This window comes from Castanea sativa, chromosome 1 (assembly GCF_040712315.1).
Source record: "Castanea sativa cultivar Marrone di Chiusa Pesio chromosome 1, ASM4071231v1".
In the NCBI taxonomy this organism is placed as follows: Eukaryota; Viridiplantae; Streptophyta; class Magnoliopsida; order Fagales; family Fagaceae; genus Castanea; species Castanea sativa.
In genome coordinates, this window is record NC_134013.1 from 84,456,107 (window position 1) to 84,470,889 (window position 14,783).

Genomic DNA, 14,783 nt, shown 5'->3' on the forward strand with positions numbered 1-14,783 from the left:
CAATTTACCTTATATAAAAATTGCTTCATCTTTATTTTGTTGTTATCATAGCCCATTACAATTGATATACAAACTCATTAGAACCTAGATTTCAAATCAACTCTCTATAAATTCATTGTATAGGGCTTTTTGGGCCTATTCCCTTCCTCTTTTGAGCTTAGTTGCAAATTGTGTCTCTACAATATATATAGCCAAATCTTAGAAAAAATCCAATTAGATTTTAATTGGATCCTCAATTTTAAGCTACTTGTCCCATTTAATTTTTAATTTTGTGCCAAGTGAATTATTGAGCGTAAAAATTGAAAAATCTAAATCTAATTAAATTCTAAACCATATATATATATGTTAAGTGAAAATGAATTGACCCTTGCAATTAATTAATTAATTACCCAAGTTAATTAATTAGATCAAATTTCATAAAATAGCGTGACAGTACAAACAAATCACTAAATTATCTAAATGCAGCAAAAAATAAATTTGATACAGGTGATTTGTCTACGAATGGGAAAAACTACCAAGGCAAAACCCCACCAGCTGATTTTAAGGTCATCACTCCCAAGAATCTACCATTATCAATTACAAGCGGTTACAAATATAAGAAATCTTATCAAACCCTTTGGTCTATCCCAAAATACCAACCTACAGTTGAACCCTTACCCTAATACCCAATTGGACTTGTATTGTAGCTGCAATCTTTCTATTCAATGCATGAATCTCAATACGTGACTAACCAATGATGCACGAATCCCAGTACGCGACTAACTCTAGCAACTTGAAGAGGTTGTTGGCTGCAAAGCTCTTCAGTTTATCAACAATAAAGATCAGGAAGCTCCTTGATCTTGGCATAAAGATGTAGTAACTTCTTTCAGAGAGAACAAGGCACTTGATCACCATTTACATGTGCGACGGCCTTTAAAATAAGCCTTATATATGTCTAGGGTTGTGAGAAAAGAAACCCTATACAGATATACAAGCATGGGCCGAAAATTAGATCTAAAATTTCTAATTTCGTAAGTCTCGAAAAAACAGCTTCTATCGAGCTTCGACTTTAAATCTTGATAGAAGTCTTTCTGTTGAGATTACTGTTAAACTTTAATGAACAGCTCTTCTTCACTTGTTTCTTGGTCAGATCTTCATGGCTTTAACACTTGACTTGAATAACATGTTTCTTGAAGTCTTAAACCCATCCTAGATCTACCCAAATACAAGTGAAGTGTATTTTGTTAAAGAATTAGCCAATTACATAAAATTTGTCTCTAACAATCTCCTCTTTTGGAAATCAGTGACAAAACCACAACAAAACAAATAATCATGAGAGAAGTCTTAAATCACTAAACTCATAACCACTTGTTGTATTACAAAATAAATTTGATAATGCTGAAAATCGTCAGTAAGCTGAATGGTCCTCATGTGCCCTCGTTAACGTACGCAACACAAATAAAAAGGAAACCTTACAGAGAGTACTGGTGTCATACCGGCCAAAGACCCTTCAAAGATTAAGTTAGAAAATAGAATTTTCTATCACTCCAAAGTGCCAGAGCTAGGGTATTATTATGCGTACCTTGAATTCTGAGGGCTTTGGGGTTTTTATAGTAGTGTAGAGTCGACCTTAATTTCTTGGTTGAGAGGGTATTTCCTAGTAGAGAAGATCCCCATATTTCAAAGGATCCTTTCCTTGTAGGGCTTCCCCTGATTGTGGTTGGGCGTAAAATGCAAGGTATTTCCATATTAGGACTCTTGGAGGCCACTTAGTCCACGTTGGTGCCACGTGGCTATCGCCCGTTTATGTTGCATCCGTCCACATTAAGGCTCTGTCCACTTCAAGGAGTCTATCCGTTCAAGACATGACTCCATATGCTGGACTTTGACTTGTTGGGCTACCCATACCGTCTCTCATGGTATCATCGTCGCTTACACTTAACTTGGAAAATTGAATCCGTCTACTCCAGGATTTATCCCTATCAAAATTTCTTCCTAATAAAACTTCTGAAAAACTTTGCAAGAAAAGAGTTTACTACTTGATAAACTTTCACAACTTGTCTTTCTGAAACACTTAAACAAAACTCATCAAGGCATTATGTGTGAAACAGAATAGGATTGTGTACATAAAGAAACATGTGTATAAAGATAGAATAGAAACAACACATGTAAAGGTAGGTGAATAAAACATACATCATCATCATATATAAAAATAAAGTACAATGTATGTAAATAAATGGTCACAAGACCGATATACAAGAGGCTAATGTAAATCTAGAAGAAAAGAAAATACATAAAGTCTTCATTACGTCCCCTAATACTATATACACTCCTCCTATCAAAAAAGTCCTATACTAACTCTCCCCCTAAGTACATGACTACTCTCAAACTCAAAACTACTTCCTTCTTTTTATCACGAATGACATGGGGCAAGTCACTAAGAGGTCGTCATGTCGTCATCATCGAAAGAGTCAACATCATCCTCATCACCATCAACCTCATCATCAGGTGAGGACTCTGAAGAAGGAGAGGGAGAAGGAGCAAGATCAGTCATGCGAACCGGGGCAATGCGGCCTACTCGGGTGTTCATATGACACATCTCATTAGTGAGATAGTCAAGGCGACCACCAAAGTCAGCCTGCATTCGCTGAAGCTGCTCCGTGATGGCCTCGAGGGTCACACCACTAGCTGCAAAGGAAGAAGGAGCAGAAGAGGACATAGCCGAAGATGGTGGAACAGCAGGAGCCGTAGGATTGGTCATCTCCACGCGTGGCCGCTTCGACTAAAACTGAGCCTCACTCCACCGGACAGAACCAACGCTAATGGCACCCATAACGGTGAAGAGAGGAATGGGAATAAGAAAGTGTGTAAGGATACGCGTGATAGCTGAAGGGAAGATGAGCTTATCACGTGTAATAATGTCCTAATACACATCTACAATAAATGTGATGAAGTGAAAGGGAAAGTTGATGGTAAGATCCTTCATCAAAGAAAGAAGAAAATGAACACGTGGCTCAGTAATGGAGTTATAGTGAGACAAAGGTGTGAGAGTGAATGTCATCACCATGTTAAGGAATCTCAGGCCTTTTGCAAAACCTGAGCATGGAGTGTTTAGCTTACCACCCCATTGGAAGAAGTCCTAAAAAAATGGGAGATGAGTTAGTCTCTAGACACGGTTTGGAGACGATCACAACCAAGGTAGTCAAGATGCATTACCCTACGGACTCGTAGAACCTCGACAACAAGATCCTAGGTAACTACAATACATGTACCTCTGAATAATGTAGCGAACTGAGACACAGAGGTATCAATGCCATGTATGTTGGAGTATAAATCCTATATAAACACGAGGGGACAACACACGGGTTTCTCACAGAGAGAAATCCATCCCCGAGTCCGAATGACATTGGGTAGCGTAGTATCGGAGAAATCCGACAGAATGACCCAGCGTTCCGGATGAACACCACAGTCCTAGAAGTTCTCAAAGAAGTTCGTCTTGGCCTTTTCATCTGGGAACCGAATATGAAAGGGTACGGGAGGATCAAAAGAGGCGGAGAAATCCGATAGAATGACTTGGTGTTCCGGATGAACACCACAGTCCTGGAAGTTCTCAAAGAAGTTCGTCTTAGCCTTCTCATCACGGAACCGAATATGAAAAGGTACGGGAGGATTAGAAGAGGATGACCCGAAACCTTGAAGGAGGTTCCGAGCTGGAGTAGATTTGCTTTGTTTGGGTGCCATAACGCAGTCTATCCAAGAGAGAGAGAGAGAGAGAACAAAAGGAAACACATGTTTAGAGTAGATATGAAAAGAACGTATGCATGAATATGTGACATGAGAATTTAAAAGCATCATGGGTAAAACCCAATCCAAACCTAACAGTATTCACATTAATAATCAAGCACACACTCCTAAAATGCATGAAACATAATTATAATGCAAAAAAAATTTAGATGGATTAAGAATTTGTCAAGAAGACAGAAAGCACAGGAAAAATTCTCGATGGATCGAGAAGCTATCGAGGCAACTGTCAAGACCTGAAGAAGAAAGCTCGATAAAAAGGAATTTGTCGAGGATGTGTTGAGAAGTTGTCGAGCTTGAAGAAAGAAGGTTTTTCAAGAAGGAAAAACACATAAAGATGAATGCAACACACAAGCTACTCACATAAACATCCAAGCCACATATTAAGCTCTCAAATCTCATCTTAAACAAGATGCAAAGCATTCATAGATCCAAACACACGCACACTAAACAAGTTTAACCAATTTTATATTTCAAAAACAAGTTAAGACAGTTTAGTGAGCATATATCGACACATGTATCTCTTGTGATGGCCAAATCACATTGTACCTGCACATATATCAAAAATAGCAAAGAATTTGCGTCTTGTGTTTGAAACATAGTAAGAGTGCATAAGTGTCTCATATTATGAAGATTTGAGATATGAGAAAATCAAATACACTCACACACAATCATAACTATTTGATTGGGACTATCACTTTTGAGGTATATCATATAACTCTCACATTTCCTAGAAACATGCTTACAATCATTTTAAAAGCATTTTGATCTTTTTTGCTTTTATATTTGTTGCATATTTTCTTTTTGAACATATCATGCATGGGCATATAAAAGAGAAAAGAGATACCCAATTATGTAAGCCAAAACATCACAATTTTGCTATGCTGAAGCACATAACTGTTATACATGATTGGCAGGCTTTAGTGGTGAGATGGTTATTTATAACTTTCTCTTAGGATTTTCTAGTTCTTCTGGTCAAAAAGAGTGATATGAGTATTAAGTATAAAAGATTACTTAATCGTATTCATCACCAACACAAGCCATAAAGCTTACTTGCTTAATTGTGCATTAAAATGCTCATCTAAGTTACAAGAAATACAAAGTTTAGAAAACTTTGTTTCAATGGCCATCTAGGGTACACAAGTACCAATATACACAAATACACTGTTTTTGTATTTTTCTAATTTTTCAATTTTTTTTATGAAAAACAAAAATAAAACAAATCTGGAAACAAACAAAGGAAAACATGTAAACATACAAAGCATAAAACTAGATTGACTCAAAAACAAGAAAGCGAAACAAACAAGTAATGCAAAAACATAAAAGGTGGGAGAGAAAAAGTGACTGAATCACTTTGAGCCTTTTTTCTTTCCAAACTTTGGTTTTGGAGGAATATCATTTCCTAGAGTTGAACTTTTGTTCTGGAGGTGAGGGGGAAGAATTAAAACTGTTCAAGTTCGAAAGGAACATGAGGGCCTTAAAAAGATCTCCAAGAGGACTCAAAGATGGTGGAATCTGACATTGACCACCAGATGATAACATATTATTGCTTTGTTGAGTGGCTAATTACTTATAGCAATTTGGACGAGTGTGTCCTGAAACTCCACAATGATGACAGAAATGCGGCTTCTTTGGTTGAGACTTCTTAATTTTAGCCTTATTGCTCTTAGGGTTTCTAGTCTCTTTCTTCTCTATCTTAGGAGGTGCTCCTAGAATAGATTTGCCTTTGTCCAGATTGTTCTCACTAGCTATCTTAGTTTTAGTTTCAATTTTCTCAAAATTTTCATTATTAGCAGGTGAGACAAAAACAGTCTTACTAGAGGCAATATGAGAAGAGTTAGAGAATTCATACCCAAAGCCGGTTCTGTCAGAAGCTGATTTCTAAAGGTTCAGCATTTCATCCAGTTTTGCACTGGAAGTCCTCTCCAACTGAGCTCAAACTTGGAACAATTCTGCTTCAAGTTTCTTGGTTATTTTAGCCAAAAAGTTGTTTTTGAACCTTAGCGCTCCAATGGTTTGATTGGCTTCATCAAATTTTGTGAATAGCTTCTTTCGTTATTTCTCCACTTCACTAAGCTTCTTAGTAAACAGCCTATACAACTTCTCATACTTTTTAGATACCTTGTATAACTTTGCATAGGCTGTATGAATGTCATCCTGTTCATCCATCTTCTCGAACTTGGATTCCACCAAGTCCTCTTCTTCATCCACTGCTTCTATGATCCCCTCAGTAAGGTCCATTGTGGTAGTAAAAGCACTAAAGATTCCCTCATCATCACTGTCATCTGACTTAGTCTCAGGCTCGGTATCACTTAAGGTAGCAGCAAGAGCCTTGCTTTTCCCAATCGACTTGAGATATGTTGGACATTCTTGTTTTATGTGTCCAAAACCTTGACATCCGAAACACTTTGGTCCGGAGGGAATAATATACTGACCACCATCCTTAGCATCCTTCTTCCCTCTGTCTTGACTTTTAAATTGAGAAGAACTGGATTGTTTACAGTCTTTGTCAAAACCTTTCACATTGTCATTCTTTATGAACTTCTTAAACTGCCTAGTGATGTAGGACTTCATCTTGGAATCTTCATCATCTGAAGACTCATTAGTCTCATTACTTTTGGTCTTCAATGCCATATTCTAACTTTTGGTTTTTTTTCCAAGTCTAGTCAAACCTAATTCATAGGTTTGCAAGTTGCCAATCAGCTTCGTCAAATGATTGGTGTCATAGTCCTTTGATTCTTCAATCGCTATTATCTTGGTATGAAATCTCTCAATAAAAGATCTGAGCACCTTTCTCACAATCTTGGGCTTGGGAATATGATCACCAAGATTAAATGTTGAGTTCACTATATCCTTCAGCTTGGCATATAACTCATCGAACGTCTTATCCTCCTCAAAACTAGTCGTGAGCTTTTGGAGCTTTGAATCCTTGACAGCCTTAGTTCCTTCATAGGTTGTCTGGAGGATGGCCCAAGCTTCCTTTGCAATTTCAGTTGAGGATATTTTCTTGAACTCCTCATTAGTCACAGCACTAAATATGGCATTCAATGCTTTGCTGTTGAAGTTTGCCGCTTTAATCTTGGCCTCATCCCAATTAGCCGACGCTTCCTTTGGCTTCACCCAACCAATTTCCACAGCTTGTCAGACCTTCTCATTTAAAGATTGCAAGAAAGCTCTTATGCGTACTTTTCAGTATGCATAGTTAGTGTCATCAAATAAAGGAGGTATAACAAGATACTGTCCTCTATCCATGACAAACAGGGGTCAATGGATCACACAGCAAAAATTAAAACCTAATCAAAGTATGCCTGCTCTGATACCACTTGTTGGGTTTAAATGAATTAACCCCTTGCAATTAATTAATTGATTACCCAAGTTAATTAATTAAATCAAATTTCATGCAATAGCGTGACAGCACAAACAAATCACCAAATTATCTAAATGCAGCGGAAAATAAAATTTGACCTAGGTGATTTGTTTACAAATGGAAAAAACCATCAAGGCAAAACTCCACCGAGTGATTTTAAGGTTACCACTCCCAAAAATTCACTATTATCAATCACAAGTGGTTACAAGTATAAGGAATCTTACCAAACCCTTTGGCCTATCCTGAAATACCAACCTATAATTGAACCCTTACCCCAATACCCAATTGGACTTGTGTTGTAGCGGCAATCTTTATGTTCAACGCATGAATCCTAGTACGTGACTAACTAATGATGCACAGATCCCAGTGGGTAACTAACTCCAGCAACTTGAAGAGGTTGTTGGCTGCAAAATTCTTTAATTCATCAACAATGAAGATCAGGAAGCTCCTTGGTGACAAAACCCTTAGCGTAAAGACGCAGTAACTTTTTTCAAAGAGAACAAGGCACTTGGTCACTATCTTTTTGTGCGATGGCCTTTAAAATAAGCTTTATATATGTCTAGGGTTGTGAGAAAAGAAACTCTATACATATATACAAGCATGGGCCAAAAATCAAAACTGGAATTTCTGATTTTGTAAGTCTTGACAGAAATAGCTTGTGTTGAGCTTTGACTTTAAATCTCGATAGAAGTCTTTTTGTCAAGATTGCTATCGAGCTTTAATGAACAACTCTTTCTTACTTTTTTCTTGTTCAGCTCTTCATGGCTTTAACACTTTACTTGAACAACATGTTTCTTGAAGTCTTAAACTCATCCTAGATCTACCCAAATACAAGTGAAGTGTATTTTGTCAAAAGATTAGCCAATTACATAAAATATATCTCTAACAATATATATATATATATATATATATATATATATATATATATATATAATGAGAAAACCTTAAAGTTAACATTTAAGTAATTTGTACTGAGCACACCACAATATTTCTTAATTGATAAAAATCTTGGTAGGCCCTTGATAAAATTACATATTTCTTATGTTATTAAAATCTTGTATTTTATTTTTTAATATAAATTGTGGATTCAATTATATTTGCTTCATTTTCAAGCCATTTATAGGATGAACTTTTTTTTGGGGGACCATTTGCTATGGGTATTAGAAACAAATTCCAAAAACACATTACATTTTTTCAAAATATCTCACCTTATATAATAATTGAATTAAAATACATTATGTTTCCATGAAGGGGAAAAATTATAACACTTTCAAATAATAAATATAGAAAGATTAAATTAGAAAATTTATTTTTTTTATGTGCCCATTTATGATGCACTCATAAACCAGCTTATTGCTTTTATATATATATATATATACACATACATACTATTGCGAGTCTTGCAAGAGTAACATGCTTATTTTATTTAAATTTTAATTATTTTTTCTACTATTTGCGAGTCTTGGGTTAGTCACCTACTTATTTTATTTAACTTTTATCTTTTATCTACAATAATTTAAACAAAAAAAAATCAACAAAAATGTAGATAAGTTGTTCCCAAACTTTATTAAAAGATAATTACATCATTGTAAGAAGGGTTTTAGAGTAATCCTTATAAGTTTCATCTACTATTTTCATTTTTCACCTAGCCAAAAAAAAAAAGTCAAATATTTTTGCACATCATGTAGTGCACATAAAGGCTTCAAAAACTTATTTTACATGTAGGAAAATATTCCTAAACAAATCCTAACTGATATGTAATATAGACTTTAATTTAACTAGGAAAAATGATAAATCCTAAAATAAGAAAAATTACATGAAAATATAAAAATTTAACAAATGGAAAAAATAGACCCAAACATTCTATTTTACATCACCTTGAATTTGAAGAAAGACTTCTGTTGTCATCGTGTATAATCACATCATCGATTACTTCAATGAAATTCCTTAATGGAATTCAGAACCTTTGTGACTTTCTTCTTTAAAGGTATGTGAAGAGAAATCTTTCTGGTCAAAATGTTTTGCCATGTTAACTAATTTGGACCAACAAGAGTTGGTAGGATTGTTGTCACTCGAAACAGGCCAATGTGAGTAAATGAACTTAAACAGATAAACCATGAGTGAGGCCAGGGAAGCGGTTCCTGCAAGGATGAAGAGGCCCCCAAAGCTGTCCACACCAAGACTAGGACTATGCGAAGGGATTGTAGTACTTTGATCTTCACATGTAGTTTGACTTGAAAAGTACTTATGTTCAATGGCTCCAATTTTCTCTTTGTCTTGAGTGACATTCAAGATTGCCCTCGAAAAGTAAGGGACTAATGGAGATCCTTGTCGAAAGGCCTAAAGAAACATGTAACAAAATTATTGCATTTGAGGGGGGGGGGGGGGAGATGGAATAATAGGCTTTGATCAATAAAATCCATACAAAATCCTTGTAATTAAAAGAATAATGGTTTTTTTTTTTTTTGGAGAGAGAGAAACTTACAAAGCCAAATCCATCAGTTTTGTAAGTGGGTCCAACCATAGTATATCTAGAGCAAAACTTAGCAAGGAAGAGCTTGATATAAGGGATTTCATCAAAAATAGCTGCAACTCCACCATTGTAGGTTCCTTTTGACAATGCTTCATGATACTCCTCAGGGGTCACATATGGCTTCAACTTTGACTCAGGCAAATCTAATTGTTTTATTAGAAGCCCCTTGACAAAGGAATCCTTTTGATATCCAACAAAATAGCCATTATTTTTAATTTCTTTTATGTCAATAAATGTAGGCTGCAATCTCTGTACTGTTAAGATTGAGGTTAGGCTTGCAGTATAACTTTGAGTCAGGATGAGTACCACGAAAATCCATATAATAAGCACAAATCTTGACCAATTATTTACCACGTTTTCCTCTGCAAGCACCATGGATTATTATTACTATACACATGCATAAAGAATATTCATGTTTTGAATTGCATTGAAGTAGAAAGAGATAATAAAATTTTGGGAAATGTACACAAATCTTATGGGGTTTTCATGTAAAACACATATTCCGCTTGAGGTTTTGAGTGTAACACTTAGCCCCTCATGGTATTATTTTGTGTGTAACGTAATACTCACCCTAAAAATTATTGGATATCACAATAAACCCCTTGAGGTTTTTGAGTGTTACTCAAAACCCCCCTTTGGTATTGTTTTATGTGAAAATGAATCTCTAAATATGGACATGTGTCATCATATGAGCAACTCACCATTTATTTTTATGAATGTTTAATGATTTACGCATAAAACAATACCACGTAGGAAATAAGTGTTGCATTTGAAATTTCAGGAGGCTTATGTGTTGCAAAGAAATCATACGGGGTTTTGTATAGTTTTTGCTAAACTCTTTCTAGAGGATTGAAGAAAATTTACTATGAGCAAAGGCAAGTGTTGAGAAGGAGAACCAAAAAATCAACCCAAGTTGTTGCTTTGGAGGGCCTCTAAAGTCAGGGTTTACACGGTGTTCAAGAACCCATATTACCAAACCTGTAAAGATGAAAGCTACACCAGTTGTTAACCAAAGGGTCAAGCTTAGTGGCTTTAAGAAAATCCACAAGTTTTTTCTCACATCATCTTTCACCAAAACCACCATCGATACGCCTGATTCTGTATAAGGCAACGTGAAATCAACATATAAGGAGCGATTTGCCACAATTGTTGTGTCTCCAACAACTGCGTCATACTTCTGCATTGAGAGAGAGAGAGAGAGAGAGAGAGAATTATCAATTTATCAACTTTGAAAAAAGTAAATTAGGTAATTAAATAACAACCACTAAAAGTGAATAAAAATCTTATGTTCTACTTGAGTGTTACATTTTATGCTCCACCATTCACAAGCCATCACATGTTTCCTTTTCTTCGTTATAAAGTAATAAAAATTTTAAATGAAAAAAAAAAATGATATAGGACATACTCTAACTTCTGGAGTATAAGTTAAGATACTTAATGTGGAATAAAAGAATTTTTATTCAAAGAAAAAAAAAACCAAATATATGAAGTATTGCAGTTGGTATAGCATAAACTGGAAGTCATATAATGTAACAAAAATTTTATCGCCTAGAGTCATTAGCAAGAAGAAGAAGAAGAAAAAAGAAAAAAAAAAACCCCACCTGAATTGTAATTTGGTAAAGAAGTTCATCGTATGATCCATTACTCTGCCTATGTTTATTCATGTAGGGAATAAACTCATGAGGAAGGGGGAAGGGTAATGCATCTTGTACAGCATGGAACACATCAATGGCGAACCCTGATATGCTTGGCTTATCAGTAGGCCATTCCACTTTCAGGAATTCATTAAAACTTGTTCTAACTGGAACCCCAATCCTTAACTTTGTCGGCTGCTCTGTTGTGTCTCCTGGCCAGATGGGTTGTTTAAGTTTGTCCTTTGATGTTGAGTATGCCTCTTTACCAGTGTAATTCAAATTTTGTGAAAATCCTCTCTGTCGGGTCCAATATCCAATAATCCTCTCAGTTTTTCCTATCACATTGAATATTTCAACAGCTGAAGGCTCCAACTGTCCATTAACCAAATGAAAATTTCCACTTAGGCCTTGAAACACAGTGGTTAGGATTGCATTGCAAAGCCTCGTACCCATTTCAAAAATGCCTAAAGTTGCAAGATCAACTTTACTACTGCTATTATTTTGCTTCAAGAAGCTAGAATGCACCATGCCAGCCTTCTCCACTGCAATTGCCAATGCCCAAACTGTATCATATGCCCATAATCCAAAGAGGTTTAAGCTAGTGGTACTCTTACTCTTTGTTTTGATTGAGGTTAAATTTCTCCTCCATTTAATTTCAAAATCTTTAAGTTGTTTAGATGGAGGTATGTATGGCCTTATTCCCAATACACCTTGCATTGAGTCCATGACCTTTGAGCCCATAGGATCTAGCAAAGATGATAACCCTTCTGTGAGGATCCATGCATACCCTTCACTCATCATTCCTGCATTCTTTGCAAGTACAAAGAGTTTGGAGCCAAGTGAAGCAGCCATGTGAACAAGGAATATTCTTGTATGATTTGCCTTTAACTTTTCAAGCTCTTCACTGATTTCAGCATTATTAGAAGATGGTGGAATGACACTTCTGTAAGTCACCCGAGTGTCAATCTGTTGTAATGCCTCCATCAAATATGGAATTAAACCATTTCCATAATCTGTGTCTTCATAAATAATGACAATTTCCCACCAACCAAAGGCCTTAACAATGTCTGATATGGCTCTAACCTGTGCGGAGTCCTCTTGGGTTGTGCGTATGAAAAACGGGTTCTGGGATGGAGAAAGAGAGGGACTTGTGGCTGAAAAGGAAATGATGGGAACTTGAGCTTTGCGGCCAAGTTCCATCACAAACCTAGCTTGTGCTGAACTTTGAGGTCCTATAATGGCTTGCACTTCTTCGTGCTTCATTAAATCCATTGCTAAATTTCATTTCAACAGTGAATGACTTAGAAAATGGTAATTTTACTATTAATGTAAGAACAAGAACAACAAAAACAATAATAAAAACCACAAAAAAATTATAATAAACATTTTCATAACATGTTTGTTAGAATGTAAGCCAATTAGTCCAACAGTCCATTGTACTATCTAGGTAGTATTGATAAATTACTAATTGTTCTAAAAGTTTATAAACTATTGGGAATTGGTTAATTTAATCATAATTCTAACAAGTATAGTATATCACTCCCCAATCCCTTTACTTTGTGCTTCATATTATTTTACTTGTGTACTTCTGTATTATTTCTTACACCTATATGAAGGTAACCTTTGTACAGTTTTACACAGTTCAAATATACCAGCATTCAATCCTTTCAATATTGTTAGCATGTTGGAATTGTGTATTTTGTGGACCAACATATCTGTTTGAATTTGATTAATTATAACAGTCCATCCAAAGAGAGATCATGAAGTTGACCACAACTACAAAACTGATACTTTACGATATGAGATGAATTGTTCGTAGAAAGTTGAAGGTGCAAAATGAAATGCTGAGATTAATTCTATAACTAAACTGAATCAGACTGCACTTTCAGAAGTTTGGATAATAATACATGGAGGAGAAAAATTCCCCATGTAAGCTTGAGATGCATTAATTAGTATAAGGACTATAATATGCATCAATTCAAAAAGTTCCTAGTCAAAAATTGAATAAATATCCTACATCTCACTATAAATATTTTCCCTCATGCTTTACACTGTAATATATCATTTGATTTTTTTGTTACCAAAAAAAAAATATATATATATATATGTGTGTGTGTGTTTATATTTATCATTTGATTTTTTTTTTTTTTCATTTAAACTTTGGTTACTTTATATGAAAACCGAAAAAATAGAAGAAATGCTGGTTGTGACTGATAAGAATAGGACCATAGATTTTTATTTTCATAAACTTTAGACCCTTTTGAATACTACTTATTTTGCTTAAAAATAAAAAATAATTAAAAAATATACATAAAAATTACTGTTTATATACTTATACGGCTCATAAAGCCTAAAATTACTGTTCATAAACAATAATCAGCGCCGGAGGTGCTGTGCAAAAAAAAAAATAAAAAAAAAATAAAATAAAATAAGGCAAACGCCTAAAATAATAATCTTCTTATTACGTGACTTTCAGCCTTGACAGAGTACTCTCCCTGGACAAGACCCAAAGAAAATCTTCTTAGTATGTGACTTTCAGCCTTGTAGGTAACGCTCACTATCCTAGAATACAATGTAAAATGTAAGACTTTTCCTTTCTTTTTGAATGGATTATTGTCAAGATTGTCAACAAGTCAAGGCACACAAAAAATTTAACAAATTCTGAGGTAGTGACTTGCTATCGGTAAGTTAAAAATGACGTTAGTAGCGAGTTCAAATAACAAGTAAAAATTTATAGATTCGACTGATACTGCTACAAGATTTTTGGGTTATTAAAAAAAAAAAAAAAAGCATATCTGGTGGCATTTTATAACGTACCTGTAGATGCTGCAGTAAGGACACCATCCCCAGAATCCTTTGTGAAGAGAGCAAGTCTTGTGTGATAGTCATAATTCACAGCATAAAAGTCATAGAGTGCCATGGACATGTAGCTCTCTGCCACTCTTCCCACTGGAGACTTCAAATCAAGAACTACACCTACTGGTATCACCTCCTTTGCTGCCATCAACAGAGGCTCATGACCCCAAAGGCTAAAACTGAGCAAGAGAGAGGGTAAGAAAGTGAGGAGGTGCTTTTGGTTTGCCATTGTCAAGCAAGCTAAGCTTTGCAAGTTAGTTCCAAGAGGGACCACGTTAAGTACTTTACTATTAATTGTTTGAAAATGCTTTCTTATTAGAAACAAACAGGGTTTCGGCGTTGAAGTTTCTGGGGAGCTGAAAGTTGACTGACTTGGCTTTTGGCTTTGAGAGATGGGAGCCCCAAATGACGAGGAACTAGTGGGATCCACCAGCTCTATTCATCACACGACACAAGACAAGTCTCTCTTATGTAGTTTATCAAAAAGACTGTATTATGCACAGTTGGCCCCACAAGTTAGGTGCCATAGTGCCATGTGAAAGGGAATACGAATTTTTCATTGGAAAATTGTGTGGCGGTAGCCTCAACGTCCCCTATTTATTTGGTTGATCAT

At 35.5% G+C, this 14,783-nt stretch overlaps 1 protein-coding gene across 2 annotated transcripts; it reads right to left on the minus strand.

The window, feature by feature from the left end:
* Nucleotides 1–8,945: 8,945 nt before the first annotated feature.
* LOC142639273 (glutamate receptor 2.8-like) lies at nucleotides 8,946–14,512 on the minus strand. 2 transcript variants are annotated; one of them, XM_075813461.1, is made up of 5 exons: nucleotides 14,132–14,512; nucleotides 11,282–12,588; nucleotides 10,659–10,857; nucleotides 9,633–10,042; nucleotides 8,946–9,487 (listed from the first exon to the last, which is right to left on the minus strand). In XM_075813461.1, the coding sequence occupies exons 1-5, from the start codon at nucleotides 14,397–14,399 to the stop codon at nucleotides 9,095–9,097; spliced, it is 2,577 nt and encodes an 858-aa protein (XP_075669576.1). In that variant the 5' UTR covers nucleotides 14,400–14,512; the 3' UTR covers nucleotides 8,946–9,094. The 2 variants fall into 2 exon arrangements, with proteins under 2 accessions (XP_075669576.1, XP_075669567.1); XM_075813452.1 differs by having other exon boundaries at nucleotides 10,545–10,857.
* Between the last annotated feature and the right edge of the window lie 271 nt (nucleotides 14,513–14,783).